Source organism: Rhea americana, unplaced genomic scaffold (assembly GCF_003343005.1).
Source record: "Rhea americana isolate MKP2758 unplaced genomic scaffold, rheAme1 scaffold_50, whole genome shotgun sequence".
NCBI classification, from domain to species: Eukaryota; Metazoa; Chordata; class Aves; order Rheiformes; family Rheidae; genus Rhea; species Rhea americana.
The window spans coordinates 4,126,889-4,147,994 of record NW_028186646.1 but is presented as its reverse complement, the minus strand read 5'-3'; the positions used below and the strand labels follow the sequence as shown (position 1 = coordinate 4,147,994).

Here is a 21,106-nt window from a genome sequence, read left to right as displayed (position 1 = left end):
AAAGAAAAAGAAAAAGAAAAAGAAAAAGAAAAAGAAAAAGAAAAAGAAAAAGAAAAAGAAAAAGAAAAAGAAAAAGAAAAAGAAAAAGAAAAAGAAAAAAGAAAAAGTCCCGAAGCCGGCTCTGTCACTGCAGGACACACGCCTGTCACTGCAGTAGCGCCGGGGCACTGGAGGAGGCCAGGCACTGCCCTGTGGCGGGCACGGCCGGTTCCGGCCGGTTCCAGCCGACTCCCTAACGGCCGCTCCCCCCTCCGCCCCATCCTGCAGCCAGTCAGGAGGAGCCGCTGCTGAAACACAGTTAAGGTGGCCTGTAGCTGCTGGGGGTGTGAAGCGCAGGAGGAGATGTGTGAAGAGAAATGTGAAGAAATGCATTCAGAGAAACAAAACAGAGGAGGCGGGTAGAGGGGGACATTGCTGGGACAGGGCTGGAGGTGCCTGGTGCTGGGGGAGGGGAGGGACATGCCTCGGAGACACTGCGCTGTGGAGTACCCGAGCTGAGGCAGGGACACCCTGAAAGGACCATGCCACATGGGGGATCCGCGCTGGGACTTGGACACCCCCCCAAGGGGCTGCAGGCTGTGGGGGACCCACAGACACCCAAGTCAAGGGGACGGGGACAAACTGTTCTCAGTTGCCCTGTGTGACAGGACAAGAGGCAATGGACAGAAATTGAAGCACAGGAAGTTCTACCTGAACGTGAGGGGGAATTTCTTCACTGTGAGAAGGATGGAGCACTGGAACAGGTTGCTCGGAGAGGTTGTGGAGTCTCCTTCTCTGGAGAGCTTCAAGGCCCGCCTGGATGAAGCCCTGTCTAACATGCTCTAGGTGACCCTGCTGAGTGGGGAGGTTGAACTAGATGATCTCCAGAGGTCCCTTCCAACCTTACTGATTCTAAGAGACCGTATCCCATGGAGGACCCATGCCAGAGCAAGGACACCCCTGAGGTGGCCTGGGGAGGACCCATACAGGGCGCAGCAAGCACGTAAGAGGGAAGGAGCAGTGGAAATAAAGAGTACAAGGAAAGGAGCAGTAGAAGGAAAGGACCACGTCTTGACACCTCATTTGCCACCAGTCACAGGTTTTGGAGTGCAAGGTAGGGAAACAAGGGGAGGCGAGACTGGGAAGGGGGAGAGGTGTTGGACTGAAATTGAGCTTGAGGAAAGGGGAAGGAAGGTGTTTCCCTAAGAGCTTATTCATGTCTTTGTTTCTCAATACCCAAATTAGTAATTAAAGTTTATGTTAATTGGCAACAAATTAAATTAAATTAAATTTTCTGAGTCTGATACTGTTTTGCCTGCAACGGTAATGTAAAGGGTTAATTCCAGTAGAGGAGGCCTGCAGAAAAGATGACAGTATCAGCTCTTTCCGAGACTCTTACTCATGGGAGAGCGTCAGGCTTGTTGCCGTATGTGTGCCACTCTTAGTGCAGTGCTTGTCAAGGAGGAGCACAAGAGACTGAACCCAGGGTTGAACACTGCCATCCTACAGGCAGGGGGCTGCTGTGGACCAGCCACGCTGTGCTTCTGCCTACTACAAGCAGTGGAGAGAAAACGGTAAAGACAAGAGAGCAATTTCCTGTGCCTGCTGCTGAGATCAAGAACAAGTGAGGAGAAGAGTTGCTGTAGAGAACACATCCACAGCAGTAAGTGCTAGACCCAGCCCTTGAGTCAGTTCTCAGCAGCAGCCACTAACGTAACTGTAGGTTTTTTTTTTTTTTTCTTTAAACTACCTTAGGGATGCTATTGCCATAGGCAATAGCCTGATTTTCTTAAGTCAGCAGTAAATACATGGGAACCCCAAAATAAAACCTAAGAACTAAAGTGAAGTCCAAGATATCTGGAAGAGTTCTTAAGGAGGGTGAGAGAAGTGGTCTTTTTTAGATACAGGTCTGTAAGGACTAAATAAAGAAGAATCTGACCTGCAAAAATGCTACAACAGACAGTCATCCACAAGAGACTGAAGCAAAATGTTAAAAGAAAGTTGTTGTTACGGTATTCAACACTGGCCCGAATTCCTTGAGGAGAAACGTAAAGGTGCAACTTAGAAGTTGTACTACCAATTGCCTGTTGCTGTAAACCCAGTTCAGAAGTAGCAGAGAGCTCATACTCTGCCCTAGAAAAACCAAGGCCATATGGCCCAATTTATGCAAGACCAGATTTGAGCTTAGTGTCTGATTCTAGTTGCACAAGACCAGTGCCATTTTTTTCCATACATGAACCTCATGAAACACATGAACCTTGCGATTCTAGATCAGGAAGATGGTAGCTGTTTTCATGAACAACCACAGCACTACAGCGTATGCAAAGATCAGACAGAGATGAGAAATCAGTTCCTCTTGCATTTTACCATGGAGCAAGAGGCCATATTTCTTCTGAAATAAATAAATGTAGTTATTGTTTAATTCTGTAGTTAATGTTGTTGTGAATACCTTCATTACTTATAAAAATCTCCCTCCTTTAAAAAAGTTCCCTGCTGAATTCTTGACATCAGTGTTACATGTCAAACTTGTTTTTGTTTTAAAAATACGTGGCAGAGAAATGGGCCACCTACTCCAAGATTTGCAAGCTCTCTTTTAAATTTTCAAATCTGAATAGGTGTGCCACCAGACCAGAGGCAGGATTCATCTTCTTTTCTTAAAAATTTTCCACAGTCTCAGAACTAGGACTCAGAGGAGTTTTAAGAATACCTTTTTTTTCTAAAAAGAACTATTTTTGTTAATGTCTATTATTCTGTCACACTTGCTCAAGCTGAATTTCATCTACCATTGTGCTCCTTAATCCCTCAATGTATTTAAATCCATCTGGAATTTTTCTAAATCCTCCATAGTTCTTCCTAACAGAGACAATTTGCCCATGGGGTACCACTAATCTCTGTACATGCTGAGAAGCAGCAGTTCATGACGAATCTTTCTCTGCTATCACATAACCAGTTCCTAATCCGCAGTGACACTCTAGCCCTTTCTCGGTGACTCAGTCTCCTTAAAGTCAGTATGAAGAGCACCCAATTTATCTCCTGTTGATTTGGAGGATAGGTAGCACTTGCAGTTTTGCTACAGTGGCAGCTTTTCTCCCAGGAGACTCTGATGTATCTCATTAGAAGGTGCTTCTCTCCTGAGAAGCACTGGAGGCCCAGTTCTGCTGCAGAGGACTGCCTTGCAGGGACAAGGAGGAGGTCCCTGGCACTGCCATTAATGCGGTCATCAAACATCTCAGAGTCTTTGTTCACAGCTCTTCTCCAGCTCAGAGAAGTGGAAAACAATACTATGAAAACTTTCTTTTTAAGGGCACAGTTGAATTTTTTGCTTACTCCTTTTTTTCTTTATTTTGTCTGCTAAGACTGGTAAATATTTTATCATGCCACATAATGGGAAATTCAGTTATTGAAGTATGAAATAGAAGGATCTGAACCTCTCCTTGTGTACAAATCTCAAAAGTAACTGAACTATGGAAGGAATGTTGATACAATCACAGTAAATAGATACAGCTTTAAGGAGGCACCTGAAGAGATTTTTCACTCCCTTCTTCCTAATAACTCCTATATCCTTCTGGCTTGGGTGACAGTTGCTAGCTCACTACCATCATTCTTCCATTATGTTGGCGGTCACTTACCAACACAGCTGATTCAGCCACTAGCCCCCAAAATCTGGATCATGCACTTTGCAATCCAGAGGAAAACCATCATGTTTACTGCAGGAGGCATTATACTGCGTATTGTGGCAGCTGTGTCCACGCCATGAACGGAGTGAATATTTTCAGCTGAGGCAGCCCAAGAGATGCGGAAAACGTATGGCCACATACTGGCAGGACTTCCATTCTCACTGGGTTTGCAACCACCAGTCTAAAGCAATTGAATCCTGCCTTATGCCTTCTTCAGCTCTTAGTTTTCGGTTTTTAGACACAAGCAGCATCTCTCATCACAAGAAGGCTGCAGATTATTTCACATAATGGAGAATAAACTGAGACATTAGAATGATGTGGTCAAGGTCACAGAAGAAGTAAGCAGTATAGCAAGGACTACTGAGAATATTTTAACAGTCAAATTGATAGCATTGCCATTAAATTCTGTCTGAGCCTACAAGGTTAAAAATATTTTAACACCAAAATTGTATTTATTTCTCTTCTTTGAAAATGTTCCTAAGAGTAACTTGTATGATAATCTATAATGAAAGTCCTGGGCACTGATGGTTCAGTTTTACAGCAGTCTGCCTTGTCTGTCTTAGTTTGAGCCTTTTGTCTATGTTTCTGTGTTGTTGCATATATCTTGAAGCACTTGTCTGCAATAAAGAGAGCAAGAATGTGTTTCAGTTGGCGCTGATAAAAGGATTTTATTGGTTTGAATGCAGTTTTTGCTTTATATTTAGATAAATAACAATAAATTTGGTAAATGGTTCACATTTATTCAGGTTCATGAAAGCAACCAAGAAACTCTGAAGCACAGAGCTACTCACTGAATTGCTTGAGAGCTGTCTGACATCACCACATCATTATGATAATAATTTTAAAGACTCTGCAATTTTATTGCACCAGGCTGCAGTTTGGTTTTTCTATACTTCTTCATAGGCTTTATTACCAGTAAAACATTCTTGAGCTTACTTCTGTTTTGACAGCTTAGCAAATTCCCACTTACCATATTTTTTCTCCTTTTTTCCCAACACCAGTAAGTGTGAATTTAAACCTCTTAATTCAGACAGATTCAAGTCCAGACCAATTTGTAACATACATGACACACTGTAAAAATCAATGGCAGTGGTCAGGCTATTAAGGTCAGAGGAGATAACTGCATCATAGAAACAGGAGCATGATAGAGAAGTCAAGAAAGATCAGCTCCCTAGAGTGAATGGAAGCGTGACACTGTGCCAGCCTGTACTTGTATTTATTTCAAACACCCACTACATCCAGCTGTGTTAAAGGTAACAAATTCACGCAGACATTGTGTCACTAGCAGAAACATGGAAATGATGGAAATAATATATGCCATAATTCTGGCATTCTCCTTTCTGAGATTGAAATGGACCCCATCAACGTATTCCATGCTACATTTTAAGCTGAATGTTAGAAACAGCAGAGGAGTCCACTTGTTACGAACCCTGCATCTCTAATCAGTGATCTTGAAAATGCAAAATTGTTCAAATTACTCTTTAACATGCAAGTAATTAAAATCAATGATGGTAACTGATGATACACATTTTCCATACTGTCCCTTCTTACATATCACAAACACAAGAGAAATTTAAACCTCTTCTTTCAAGACAGCTTGAAGTCCAGACCAATTTATAATACAGATGGCATAAATAATAAATGACAAAGAATATCTGGCAAGTATTCAAAGGAAAAAAATTTTGTAAGAGACCAAAACTTTGAAAATTGTACAAATGGCTTTTTTCTAAAAGTCATTCTCCCTACTATTAAGAAATTGATTCTGAATTCATTTCTATAGCAGATATATCTAGTTTAAAGCTTGTGACTTCTTCTAACAAATGCTAGTGGAAAGCCAGAATGTCTATTTGAAGAACTGAAACATTTTCTGTGTTCTGAACTATTCTCTGTTTCTGAATTAGTCCTTATTGATTTTCTACTTAGGAAACTATCTTTTGTGTGAAGTAAGAATGATTTACAGTGAAACAAAAAAGACTTTGTTCTAGATCTGAGTAGTCAGGTTTTTACATTAAACACATATTATCTAAGTTAAGAAATTACAAAAATGTATCAGATATGAGAATTAAATTATTTTATTTTTGTAGCTGAGCCTTCCAGGATTGGACAGAATAGCACTGATGAAAAAGTACTGGTAGGTAGTGGAATACATTATGATTCAGTTTGCTGCATTCCCAGGAATCCTGATCTTTGGCTTTCTCCTCATTCATTTCAAAGGCTTAAAATTCATCACACTTTTATATTGAACTACATGGTAATTGCAAGAAGAACGCTGTAACATACTAGAAATACTGACTGTATGTTATTGTGAGACATCGCAATATTTTGGTGTTTTAGTGGTTACCACTTTATAAAAACAGAGTTTATCTAGTCACAAACCGTAGTTTGGAAATACATAATGTATAGCACCAGCAATTAAAGGTCTGTAGCCTTTTACAGCCCTTGTCGTCCTTCTACTTCACTGTACAGTTGGCATATTTGGCTACTGTGCACAAGCAGTGTCTTGGACGCACTGCACGTGCAGTGTCTCACCCAGTCTGTGTGATAAAGTGAGGCCTGCTGCACACTGCAAAGGGAAAGCAAGTGTTGAGCGAACCAGTAAGGCAGGTTTCTCTTGTGTCACACTGGAGACAGCAGAGCAACCCAGAACGTACTTGGGTGTACTGGCACTTGCTGTGAGTGTGAGACACAGTTGAGAAACACTGTAAGGAAGAGGGGGCATGGAAGGAGAGAAAAAGGGAGTTGGGAATGTCTGTTCTGGTAAACCTGGCCAGAAGCTTTATGTATTCAGCTAAGCAGAGAGATACTAAAGTGAGTTAATCATTGTGGCACTACTGGCAGCTCCAGAGACACTCTTACAACCACACCATTGCTTTTTATTCAAATGGCAAAAGTGATTTCTTGCTGTTTCTGTTGTTCAGTGTCACAGACCATCTGGCCACCAGCTGCATCCATTCAAAATTTTGCTCTGAATCCTCTCTAGAAGTGAAAATACATAGCTTTTCCCAGCAGCAGGCACAGGAAAACATCCAGGAAAGTAAAGCCCTAGGAGGAGGGAAAGATGAGCCCTGGAAGGACTCTTCTCCTGTAAAGTGTTCTACATCAGCAGATGAAAACTATGTTCCAATACAATATATTTATATTGGAACTATGTTCCAATTTATTCATTTATTTATATATTTAATATATAAATATAATTTAATATATTTATTTCATCAGATTTTGGAAGCACAAATTTAAAGGCAACTTACTTAAATTATCTCTGCATATACCACAGATAAGCAAAAATTCCAAACATTCAAAAGTGAACTCTCCTATTAAAAACTATATACAGTATTTCTTGCTTTCTATGGAAAAGCTACAGTAACCATTTTTATGATATTTTCTCATGCATGAAGTACTATTTTCCTATGGGAATATACAAGATCAGAATTAAGGTAAAACATTGCATTAAAAGGAGGTATACTGCATTGAATTGAATGTGGCGTGTTTGATCATCATCACTTCCTAACTATCACAAGGATGCTGAAGAACTAAACAAAGGGGAAAAAGGGAAATTCTATATCTAGAAGACACTAGAAAACACTAGGAAGTATGACTAATTGCATGTGAACAGTTAATCAAGGAAGGTTCTAAATTCACTTTTATCCACCAGTCATAGTGTTGAGACAGAATGATGGAATTACTTCTACTGCATACAATAGTAAGCAAGTATTTTCCATCTGTGTTATTTATATAGGAGTCAAGCTACAGAAATCAGAAGCAAAACTTTCGGCCTTAAAATCAATGATGGACCTTTATGGAACTTATTTATACAAGGGCAGACTCTGCTAGTGAAAGTGATAAAGTGAATGATAAAATTTCATTTCTTTTAAAAGTTTTTGCTTCTTTGAGCAGTCTTGTCCCTTGCTGATTTTAACAGAGTTTTAAGAGTAGTAGCAAGAGCATTTCTGTTTTATGTATGTTAAAAATTTCTTCTTGTTTTTAAAGCTAGTTGTAGAAGTTAAGCGAAGAAAACACAAAGACCTTTTCCCCTTGATAGAATATGCTTGCATGTGGAATAACAATTTGAAAGAGGACATTGAGGTATGTAGAGAAGGTCAGATCAGTGTTTCTCTTTGTATATGTTTATTAAAGAACAAGAACATTTTGTTATTTTTGCCTAAAAGAGAGCTGAAAAGCACTATGCAAAAACTCAGCTTCTAAGAAACATCATGACCTTCCAGTAACAAGAAACAGTAAAACCTATCTGCCCTGTTTCGTCACTGTATATATATTGTGACTCATTTTCTCCTATTTATTTTAGATTTCATTTTTTTAAATGCAGTTAAAATATCCTAAATATTTTAGCCTGGAAAAGGTAAGGAATAATTAAGATCACGAAAATAAATTTTTTAACAACTTACCAACAGAAAACTTGGGGAGTAAGCAGAAAGTACAGTTTGACTCTGCTTTAGGGTCCTAACCAGACTCTCCTGCAGAAGTAGTCATTATATGCACAGTAGTAAGTATTATTTATCACCTTTGTAAAGGTGTACAAATAGTATCAAGCATTTAGCATTAACCTAACCCTTCATATGTTAAGTGGATCAGACTAATCCTTTCATAGTGATTTGATACTGTGAACATAAGATCCATTTTCAGCTTTTCCAGAATAACTGAGAGAATACCAGCTACCTCAAATTAAAAGCACTGAAATGCATGTATGATTGTATGATCCAATTAAATTAAAATGTTGTGAACAGATGCACAACCTACATGATTTTACATAGACAGCCTGGAATTGAGAGTTAACATATGACTAAACATTAAATATCCAGAATTTGACTAATACAACAATGCCAGAAGTTGGCTCACAAGCCAACAGAGCTACCATGAACTGCCTGTGATCTCACATTAAAATGAAAAACTTAAAGCACATATATCCTGATAAATCACAAAGCAGGTCAGGTTCCTCTGGTTTGAGTGTCCAGGGATGGTTTTGGAAAAGCATGCCTTAGTTCTGAAGCCCAAAGCATAATGAATGTTCATCAGTGCGAAAAGATGAACTTTGCATTCTCAGATTAGGATTTTTCTAAGTGTAGTTAGATCTAGCTACTTAGCCCCATATTTAAGAAGTTGCACACCAGCTTGATTATGTAAACTGCTAAGCATTCAGCAGCTTGCATTCAGTTTTTCTGGAGGTAATAGGAACTGCATGCTCTGAATAATCAGGCTTTGGGTGACCTCAGGAGCCTAAACACTGTTTAAACGTTTTGACTATGATTTCAGCCCTTAACTTAGAATATGTTCTCCCAGACAAATGAGCATTTTCATTATGTGAAAGCACACGCCAACACAAGCCCTAGACTGACATTTTTTTCCAACTAGTAAGTTTATTATACTTGAAGACAAGAACTGGAAATTCAGAAAATAAGAGTTCTTTGGTCCAAAAACAGGCCAAGACTTCTCTAATTTGAGGTCTCCCATGGATGTATTCTCACTACAATGGGAAGTGTTTTGTAACTATGGCACTAAGTGGCATATAGCTGAAAGTAACATCCTGTAAATAATTTGTCTTGTAAGATCACTTTAGAATTTCAGAGTTAAAATTAGCAGAAACAGTTACGAAACAGATACACTGAGGGAGAAACAAACCTCTCTCACACATACAACTTCTACAGAATTCCAAGTTTTTGAAGGAGGTAAGAGTGAACAAAGTAAATCACCCAATTTGATTGGTTTCTCAGCATAATAAAATGCTGAAGCAGCACCATGGAGGATTTGCTCGACAATTTTCTACACTGAAACTGTCAATTCATTCCTAAGATTAGTGCTGATGGATATTATGGATTGGTATGGATTGCAGTGCTCCAACCATCTGAAAGGTCACTAGACAAACACAGCAGGAGTGACCTATTGTTCTTACTATTGACAATCAGACTGCCATTTTGACAAGTCTTTAAACTAGTGCAAATCTTTTCTTCAAGTATTACATGGAAATGTTTATCTTTGCTTTGTGGCACAATTAAAAGCTGGCATCTTAGGAGTTCACCGAAGCAATCTTTATATCTCCTTGGGTCACACTTGCAAAGCCATGGTAGCCTGAGAATCTAATAGCAAATGGATCACCTCTGACATCTGTCAACTATACCACTGAGTATAATCTTTTCAGTTCTATTTTCAGATCAGAAGGTGAAAAAAACTCTTGCTATTATCCCCAGTGTACAAATATGTTGGACTATTTCCCTTTCTCTCCAAAAGACCACAGTTTCAGCTAAAAAAATGAAGCTCCACTGCTCCAAAAAATCTTGGCCAGTAAGTACCACTAAAGTTTCATTTGAGCATTTCATTTAATGTGGATAAACTATGACTGAATTAAAAAAAAAAAAAAAAAAGGAACCCTGAATAGTAACCTTTTGTAATCTTAAATGTGCTAATTTCTCCAAGAATGATATTTCATACGTGAATCTGCCTGAAACTCATATTAGAAAGATGGTTTTCATGCCTACCTTTAGCTTCAACTTTTTCTGTATCTAAAATAGAGAACTTTTAAAAAATTAAAAATCTAGATATAAAGTATCAAAGATCACTTGTGACATCCATTTCCTGAGCACTTATATAGACTACCATCACTTCTGAAGCAGATATGATTTTAGAGAGATGTAAAGATCTTTCTAGGAGTAGTTCTAACCCCCTTACTTCACTGTGTATAAACAAATGTGTAACATAAATGTGTAGCAAAGCCATTTATTATGACTATTTACTTACTGCAAACAGCAAGTAAGATTTACAGTATGAAAACTTACTGGAAGTGTAATGGAGAAATGTTCATTAAATGGACACTAAAATTGCCCTTCTTAACAAACTACAAGTTAACAAATTTGTAAAAGTTAACAAATATTATCCTGTTCTCTACCCTCTCTCCCCCAAGAATAAGTATAATTGCACGAACAAGTCCTTGCTAAAACTCACAGGTAGACTGATCCAATTGCCCTCTCAGGCCAATTTATGTATTAAGCAAATAGTTATGGGAAATAGGAATAAGTAATAAATCCCTCAGATGCTGCAGAAAATATTTCAGTACTCATGCAGAGTGAACAAGTCCACTTTTAGCATGCAGAACTTCCTGCATATTTTGGCATATTTTGTTTTATTATAAAAGTCCAGAATATTTAAAAATGTTAACTTCAAAATTTTAATTTTATTATTTCTTCTTACTTTTCAGTTAATATCATGAAAAGAATAACTAATGATAACAGCTTAAGATTTTGGCAGCAGGAGTTTTAAAGAAAATCAAATCCCTGAAGTATTAGAAGTCACTGACTGAGAACACTGAATCAGAACGTGCTTGCTGTGAATTGAGTGCAATACAATCCTGCTACAAAAGGATTTTTTCCTCTCATTCAATTTATTCAGCTAGTTCTCATCAATAATTAAATCATTCTAGATTAAGAACTGGGAAAAACCTTGAAAGCATATACTCATTTTCTATAAGATGACTTTGGAGAAAGTGACCTAACAGTTCAGAAAGTTCTAAGAAGTTAGTAACAAGCTATCATTTGAGCTGACTAGTTATGGATAATGCATACTTTCCATAATAAGCCAGTTACATTTAAATACAAAAGCTATTTTGATAAACTTTATATTTTTGAATCCAGAACTTTTAAAGTAGTTTCACTGAACTCATGACAAAGACTTTCATGTTGCTTCTGAGCATTTTTAACAGGATCCCAATGTTCCCCTGAAAGCACCTTGCCTGAAAGTTACTAAAAATGTAATAATCTAGTATAAAATAAATATACCATTCATCTTTATTGAACTAAAAATAGTAAAGAAGCTGAACAAATGTATGATAAATTATATAAGAGTGTATATGGAGTCCTCTAAGGTTAAGAGCTTTTGGGCACACAACCCTGTTCAAAAAGTTTCACTATATGATAAAAGATATAAGCTGGGGAAAACACATCGGTTGGGAGCTAGGTAGGAAGGAGAAGAGATAACAGATGGATAATTTAAATGCTGTGAAGAATGAAAGTCAGAACATCACCTGTTATGCAGAACTGTGAAAGCACTAAGCTTTTGGAGACTTTTGGGGACAAAGAAATCAGGATGGGGAAGGGACATGATTCGAATGGAGTACAGTTGGGTGTAAAGGTGCCTTCCAAACTGATGTGTGTTGTAAGGCATGAGAGAAGAACTAGCTTCTACTGTTTCACATAGCGTTTGTAGGCGTGAACCAAGAGAAGCAGGTAAGCTATGCTCTCTCATCAATTTCTGGTAGACTGGTTTGTTGAATCTTAGTGACTATTTAGCACTCCATTAGCAAAGAGAGAACTAACTGAAGGACCAAGATACAACCTAGACAAAAGACTGGGAGAATAATCTGTTAGACAAGCTTTCTCCAGGAAGAGGTTCTTGAGAATGTGAAGTCTGCTGTAGGAGCCAATCAATGAAAATAAAACAAGTTAGAGGAAAATAACTGGAAAGTGTGATTGCAAAACAAACTTAAAACTAGCTAACTAAATCTGAAGTACTTGAAGATTAAATAACAATAATGGCTGTAGACACAGAAACAAGGTAACATGAGTGTGAGAGGACCCCAAAGCTGCTGGGACTCTGTAAGGTAAGAACCCCAAAACTCCCCAAAATCTTTTCTAAACTCTAGAGCTGGATTTCTTTAGAAGGTAAAGTAGAAATATTTCTGCTAGAACAACAAAAATTTGAGAACAAGACAAGACAGCAATGCAAGGATTCTTAACATAAATCTGTTTCCACTATGTCCTTTCAAGGTGAGTCCTTTCTTCCAGAATTCTCTAATTCCACTAACTAAATAACTTATTTGCAAAAGTTTCTGCAAGGTAACAAGTCTGTGAAATGTTTTCCTTTCTACTATCTCTGAGGAGAGGCTGTTTATCTGTTCCCTGCTTTTTGAGAAGTCTCTTATCTGTATCTGCTTCTGTCTTTCTCTGATGTTTGCAGGCTGCAAAGCCTCCACTTTCACTCCCTTTGCCTAGCCCTCCATGCACTATTTAAAATCTCTCCCTCACAAATGTCACCTATTCTTCTTGATCCCATCTTTCTCAAGATGCCCATGGAAGATGGCAAACAGAAAGCTGTCCTCTCTGGTGCCCAGCCGCATGCGTTTTAAAGCAACAGAGCCACAGTACAGATTTGTAAGCTCATCCTAGAATTTCCTAATTTCTCAGGGAAAATAAGCAGGGATCATTAATCAAATATAACATTGTTTTCACAGAGGTGTGGGGAGGAGGGAAGGACAGAGAGGGAAGTAATAGTGCCCACATTCTAAACTCCTAAATCTTCCTTTAATAAATTGTGCATCACTAGGGGGAAAAAGCTGCCTTTTGAAAGTATGGTATTAAATGTCAAATTCATTAGTGACATGACCTGAAATCATTAGGTCTTTCTTTCCAGACTAGCTGCATATGTGCTGTTTGGATTTCTATTTGTGTTATTTTCAGATCAAAATGAAACCACAGAGAAAATATTGTGCTTTATTATTGTGTGTCATTTTTTCAAAGAATGACTCAGACATTGATATTTAGGCTACTTTCAAGTCAAATATTTTAAGCCCACATCCTAACCATAAGCACACTTACTGACATATTGGAAGGTCACTGGAACATGAGAAGATAGAGTGAGGTCTAAGCAAAAAGTCTACAAATTAAATACCTTCCATAGTGGAGAAAAGGCAGCTCTAAGTAGCACTCTTTTCTTATAGTTTCATCAAAGTACTGAACTATTTACAAATAGTTTCAGATGTATTATAAATTAGGCCTGTGGCATTTTCCTCTTTTATATTTCATTGAGTACAATCACTTTATCTTCTCTCCATTTGAAAATGCTATTCAAATTGGTTGCTATACTTACTCTTTCGCTGTTACAATATAGCCATAGTCTTTCTCCTTGGAATACTTCACTTCAAGCTGTAAGCTGTGTCCCATCTTTTTCTGAGGATCTTCATAGGGGTTTTCATCCTTCATTAAAGCATTCTGAATCCAATAGTGGGTCTCACTCGGCTCTTTAGAGTCAAATTCAGTGTTCCTTGCATCTGTCAGTTCCCTTGAGAAAGTCTCACTTTTTACGTTTTCCACACCAGCATTTATTTCTTCTGAGGAAGAAGAGGGAGAGTCAGTATCTTCAGATTTCTTGGTTTCTGTCTTAGTAGATTCTTCATGTATAATTTCTTTAGGCATATTTTCAGGTAATGCATTCTCATTCAAGTAGTTAACTAGTTTTGCAGTGTTCTCCTGTATTAAAATAAATAGTATTTGTAAAATGAAACACAGAAATGTTTTAAAGAACAAAACGTAGATATAATTCTTTGAACCCTTACTGAAATGCAAGAGTCTATTCATACAAATGTGGTGTGGTCAATTTCGGAATTTCTATATGCTGCAAGACTATATGAGAACATAATGCTTATTCAGAAGTAATAAAAAAACATTAAAAGTTACAGTAAGGGTAAACATATTCTATAGTTAACAGTTACATTCTTCTTTCAATATCACAGAAATCTTGATAACTTTTTCTCTCTCTTCAAAGTTCTCAGACACACCTAGAAGAAAATGCTGGTAACATTTTCACAGTGGGTTTTTGTGTGTGTGTGTGTATGAGTATCGATGTGAATAAAACTTTGTTACCAAATAATTTTATGAAAAGGAGAAATGATATAAATCAATATGCCTAGGAGTTGGGACAGGAAATACATGCATGCCTGCTTTGGATATTTTAAGTCATAACATAGGAAAGGATCTTAGGTGACAAATTGTATTTCACTTGTTCAGCTCTAGAAATAGTTGTGAAAAATTGTGAGTGATCAAAGTTAAAATTATGATCATACAATTAATCTAATAAATTGAAATGATGAGCAAATGAGCAAAAATCAAAATGTATGCCTAGAGAATTCATTAGCTAGTTTCCCTGTATAAAAGTATATTACAGCCAAGCATTTGGGAGGAGATAATGACTTACGGGCACTCTGTGATCCGTGTCACAACATTCTTTTCTGTTACATCTCCTATTCAAGCTACCACTGAGAAATCTGTCCACGGGATCCTTTATAAGACAATTGTGAATGCAGCACTTCATTCCTCTGAAGAATTTCACATGGGTGGTTAAAACTCCTGCCAGATTGTCCACTTGTATGTTTTCCTTGCCTGATAGATGGGCAGGTATTGAGGAGATTTTACTTTGAACAATAGAGGATTTGCTCATTTACGGACTTTGCAGTCTTAACTATTTGGTAGAGTATATAGTAGGAACATTTCCAATTCAATATTTAAAAGCATTTGTTTGAGATATTTTCACTCCACACAACCCAGAAAAAGAAAGATAAGAGGATCTCAAAAATGGCAAAATATAGGACATAAGTTTATAAGATATTATTCAAAACTCATGAGGAATATTATAAAAGTAATTCAGATTAGAATCCCAAATTTGATGTTACCACACAGAATATTGTCTAGACCTTTTGAAATATGTCTAATATTCCACAGTTTTGAAGAATTAACTGCAGACTTGACAGTGGAAAGTGAAGATCAGCAGATCTCATGAATGAAAATGGAATTTTGAATCCTCCCATACACATGAGCTCTCAGAGGGAATATGTTTACTCATCTGCCTCTCAAAATCAGAGAGATTATCTGAGCATGATGCTTACATTCCCCAGAACTGAGAGAAAAAGGACAGGTAAAAAAAAGTGTGTTTTCGATAGAACATCTGAACACTCAAAATTCACTAGTGAGGGGAAAAGCCTGAATATATCTGAACTTTTGGATCTGTTGCAAATTTTGTCTATTTACTCAAGCCTTGATTAAAAGAAAGGAAAAATAGGACTGGACTTTGGTTTGGGTTTGGGGTTTTTTTTTTTTTTTTGAACTGGCACAGCTATTTGGGTTAAGGATTAGAAAAATCTTCATTCAGTATTTCAATGCATCAACAACAATATGCTTATGCTGTAATACTGAATTATACCCACATAAAACACAAAACCTTTTTTATATTTTTGAACTGTGTTTCTAACTCTCACTGCACATAAAATTGATATACTGAGATGAAATATTTTTTTTTTTATTTTTAAAATGCTGATACTCTACCTTTTTATCAGTTCTGGTGCTGGCTTCACGTACTTCGTTATCTGTAGGATGTGGAAAGCACATACATATGTATATCTATATATAAAATTATAACAGAAAAGCATCATATATATGAAACAAATGCTGCTTATAGGCAGCTTTATTTGTAATTGTAGCTTTTTTAATGCAGTTTAAACATTAAGACATCATAGCTGAAAGGGCATAGTAAAGAGCTCGGTATAATCCATTATGGTTATGCTAGCTCCACTTAGATGGAAAATTAATGCAAGATCAATAGAAATAATACTGCAAGAGCCAATGTAATAGTGTTATTTTGCTAATAAAGTGGCTGATCTTCACATCAGTTTATTAATATCCCAGAAAAAACAATAAAGTGATTCTACCTGGCAGAAAGGACATCATACTTACATTAAGCAAGAAGGAAACATACACCACTCACACAATTTAGTGGAAGAAAAAGATGTACATCTATGGATATATTATTACCAGGAATATGTTACATTTTAACTATAATAATGATATGCAGTCACATCATTAACCTCAGTTAAATAACTGTGGCTCTTAGTTTATGCACTGTCTTATCCACTCTCCCAGCATGATTCAAGACAAGCCCACAAGACTGTTCATTTCAATCTACAGACAGAACTGGCAATTAAAATAACCAGAATACCCCTGATCAGTAAGGATATCGGTATATTGCTATTGTCAATAACTCTCCTACTTTTGACAGATAAAAAGACAGTAATGTAAAGGCACTGTTTGTCACAAATATCACATGGTTTTGGTGCTTTTGATAAAACATTCCTAAAATAGAGAATGGGTAAGTGGTAACTTATGTTAAGTGGTAACTGTGCTAAGTGTTGACTCATTAATGGCAATTACTGCAGCTCCTGAATCTACATTGCCATGAAAATTTGTGTCCAAACAGAAGAAAATAACCATAATAATTCCCTTAGCTCTCTGAGTAGGAAAGGGAACAAGTTGTTTTATAGATGCATCTGTCTAAAACTTTCTTCTGCAACTAATTATATTAAAGAACAATCATCTGTAAAACACATGATCTTTTTCATATATTTCAAAACATATTTCTGAAATATAATCATTTTTCATTATCATTTTGTTTAAACGTCTCATTTTCAAGAATAGGAAATTAGACCACATAGCATAAAGCAATTTGTCTTTCAATATAACTGAGTGCGTAGGTTTATCTTGTTTATGAAGCTTGAAGACCCAGGGTTCATAAACAGATACATTTCAGGTAAATAAAGTATTTACTGTAAAAAGGAAATGGGAAAGCTAAAATTTTGAGCCTTCTGGGAAGAACAGAAAAGCTTTCATTCCTATCTCCTTTAAAACTGGTAAGGAAAAGTCTAGTATTAAAGTGAAACATGAAAAGGAAAATTTGGATATTAATTTTTTTCTATATTTAAGTCTTTGAGTTAATACCTGCTATGTTAACACTGTTCTCCATTAATGCAGGCTGAACCTCTGCCCTTCCTTGTGCATCTCCTTTCTTCCTTTCTCCTTCTGCTTCATCTTCTCTAGTTTTTCCAGCACCCTCTTCCCTTTCTTCATGTATGTCAACGGCTTGAATTGCATCAGCAAGAGTATCAGCAATCTCATCCACTTCCAATGAGCTCAGGTTCTCCACATTCACCCAATGTTTCTCCAGGTCCTTCAGTACATCCTTAATAAGTGTTTCTGGATCACAAAACAACATAAGCACAAGATTTAGCTGCATGTAAGTGTCTGTGCCTGTATCAATAAGTGTATTTCATTTTTCCTAAAGATACCTATTCCTTTGTGAAGATCGCCTGTTTTCCAAAAGAGTACATTCACATTGAGGGAGCCAAGACACAGAATGAAGTCAGCTGCTGCCATTATAGGAAGTACAGTATTATCAAAGGATGTTTGATTTTATGACAAGGCCAACCTGTGCCATTCAACCTAGCAAGTTGTCCTGGAGACATGAGTGTAAAATTGTCACTATTTACAAGTACAGCATAGCTTCCTAGTCCAAATTGACTCAAAATACTGAAGACTACTGCTAAGATAGCTCAATATTTATTTAGCTGCACACATTGGCACAAACAACACTACTATTCATTAGAGAACATGTTTCTTTGTTGATTTTTTTTTAAATAAAGTAAATAGCTGTATGCAGTTTTGGAAAAGAGGTATTTTGTCTTTCAATCAGAAAGCTCTTCTTCACTTAGAATTATTTCATACATGGATATGTAATGGGCAAATTTCCCAAATCATATTGATTTCCCTTGGAAAATATATAAAAATATATTTCAAATGTGAATTTTGTCAAAACACTATTTTGATTTGTCAGCTATGAGCAAAATGGGGAAAATGTTTTATCAGTCACATTAAGGAAAGAAATGGAAGATGACATTCTAGGCTGGGAAAAGCAAATGGATGAGATTTATCAGACATATGTTCAGAAAAAAAATACAAAAAAGAGTTCTGAAGATGAGAAAATCCAAGGACAGTGTATATTAGAAGATGTTATTCAGGGAAGGTACTTGTCGGACATCATATATCCTTTAGTGCCATTCTACATTGCTCTGCAATGTAATTTACATTGGAGTAAACTCACTTAATTAAGGGCTTCGTTTGGCATCTTAAAACCATCTTCAGTCATGCCTCTGTTCTGCTTATTCATACTGATCACTGATTTGCCATGTATGTGCATATGCATGCAAGCAAGCAAACTCACTTTCACATATTTAGTATCGGGTAAGAATAAAAGATTGGAAGCACATGAAATTCATTGATGGAATTACACACTACTTTCAAATCTCTGTTGAACGTAGAAATTTAACACACATAATTGTTCAAGAGGCAATATGCAGCCTTTTTCCCTCCAGGAATATTCCCCTAGTAAGCATTGTGGTAGGACATGTTTATCATCAACTCAACTTTAGGATCATGCTGTCAGTCTTCAGGCAACCATAAAGGTGACTTTAAAAGTAGATGTGTAAAGGAGAGCACATTACTGGAGAAAGGACTGAAGAAGAGAGTTGGAGATTTTGCTTCTCACAGCACTAGGAAAGAAGAAGTAAGAGATGTTTCTGCTCCAAGGAAAAGGCAGCTTAACACCTGTGAGGACAAGAACAGAGGACTGTTTTTCACTTGGAAGAGAAGCCAAGACTTTGGAAATGTCCTCCATCTTTTGGACCCCATGGTTTTAGCAGCAGAGGTTAGTGCTTGCAGCCGATCAATGCCATGTCAAGGCAGAGTTTAATTTCCTCCTGCTTGCCCCATAGTTCACCAACTAAACTAGTGCTGTATTCACTTTTTAGTCAGCATAAGCCAATATAGTTTAAGCAGTTTAAATAGTAGGTTCACTGTGACTGGAAAACGGTTTTAACACATGGGGGAACGTGGTCCTTTGATGCATTTGTTTTGCCACATCAGAAGGATACATCTTTCCTCCAATAATCCACAATGATATTCCAAAATTCTACTGGTGAGGTTGTATGCTGTCAACTTCTGAAACTTCCTTACAAAGCATAATTTTAAACATTCAGGTGTGAAGATCAATAAAAAAAGATACAGTGAAGTGAAATCTGTGATGCTGCTCCAAGCTGGCATCCAGCAAAGATTATGGTAGCATACTGAAATAGCAGACTGCTTTGTACAATTTAAAGAAAGAGTTCAGTAAGGATAGAGTTAAAGACCTAAATTCAAAACTATTTTGGACTCTCCAGGCATTTGGAGGCAACAAAATTAAGATTGAAGTTTAGCAGAATCTAAGTAATACTGTATAGCACATGTTGCATACTTCCCTTTCCACATTTTACTGTACTGTATCTGCCTCCCATTATAAATTTAATAATACAGTAAAAAGATGATCACCCTTTTCTTCAGAAAGACAATTTACAAGGGCAAATTGATTCAAACTTCAATAAAAGTTGTCACCAGATTTTGTCAAACTGAGCTCAATAAACTTTTTCAAGAAGCCCAACTGTCTGCAAGATGGCCATTAGGAAAGGATGCTACACATGGCAGCAATGGAGAAATTAAATAGAAATGTAATTAATCCACAAAATACCAAAGTTACCAGATTGCTGCAAAAGCTCTGTTTATGTATCACTTCTGTTTTTATGTTTTATGGAATTATTGACCAATAACCGGACAGAAAAAATCTAAATTATTGAAACAGAGCTAATAAAATCAGGGAAGAAAAAGAATAGATACCAGTTGCAAATCAAAACTGAAACTTTTCAAGTAAATGTATAAAAACATTTTGCAAGACACATCACAGTAGGAGAAAATATTCTTGGAACACTGATTACCTGACATCAGTGAATCTACAAAAGATAGAAAACTACAATGACTTCACTGAATTTTTTTTCAAGAGTTTTGGCCATTTATCTATTCATGCAAATAACTCTTGATGTGCGGCACTTAGCATTTAATCTATGAGCAAGTTTTTAAGGTTTTGCAATCATCTGGAATATTATTTTGGAGAAAAGCAAGCTGTCCTCATAATAGTTACAAATGCTCATAATCATTTTTTAGTGCAGATCAAGAATCCATTTCTAAACTCATTGTAAATGTGGAATGCCCATATAAAACATCCATGGAAGTCTTGTAAGAACCCACAAACATCATTCATTAACATCATTTGCTTCTCACCAAATGAGAGAGCAAATGCCCAATACAGCCAGTTGATTAGAGCCTTGGGCATGGTTTTCCCATGTTCAGGATGAGTTTCCTAAATATTAAGTGACACTGACTGCTTTAGGGTCACTGACTCAGTTTCCTAAAACATTTTTGAACCATTTTGATTTGTTCAACTTAAGAGCAGAAGCTATCATTGAAAACGCATTTATTTTCTCTTGACTAAGAATCCTTTTTTTCTAGCCATAACCCATTGAGAAGAATGTCATTCAGTTATTGTGATTTTCAAGCTATTAGAAAATATCTTACCAAGAAACTAGTTTTATTTAAAAGTTTAAAAAAATACTTATATGCTTAGTAGCTTCAGCTCTTTTTTTTTTTTTTACACTTTGGGGTCTCAGGTTCGTTAAGGGCTAATGTTACTTACGTCCTAAGTCCTGTTGAACACAGTCCTTACTTAAGTCCTTTCTGAACACAGGAATAGGACTTTTTAAAAAGTCTTTAGAAATTGTGTAAAGTTTTTAGCAAAATGTACGGGAAGATGTTTCAAACAATTTCAGTAAATAAAACAACATAAAAGCATTTGTCTTATTGGGTAAAACTTGCATGAACTGTGTTCATTTATTTAAGATAAATAATAGAGGTGATATTACAGGAATTTGGTGATATAAATCTGAAGTAGCTCAAAATACTGATGTGAAAATTCAACAACCTGGGGTT

The 21,106-nt window shown here is 36.7% G+C and overlaps 1 protein-coding gene across 1 annotated transcript in view; it reads right to left on the bottom strand.

The window, feature by feature from the left end:
* Positions 1 to 21,106, bottom strand: part of PTPRN2 (protein tyrosine phosphatase receptor type N2) — a 592,277-nt gene that overhangs the window by 387,006 nt on the left and 184,165 nt on the right. Inside the window, exons 7-9 of the mRNA XM_085317725.1 lie at positions 17,198 to 17,452; positions 15,752 to 15,792; positions 13,524 to 13,903 (exon numbers count right to left, since the gene is read on the bottom strand). Of these exons, the coding sequence (XP_085173851.1) occupies positions 13,524 to 13,903; positions 15,752 to 15,792; positions 17,198 to 17,452 (676 nt within the window). The remainder of the gene's footprint in view (positions 1 to 13,523; positions 13,904 to 15,751; positions 15,793 to 17,197; positions 17,453 to 21,106) is intronic.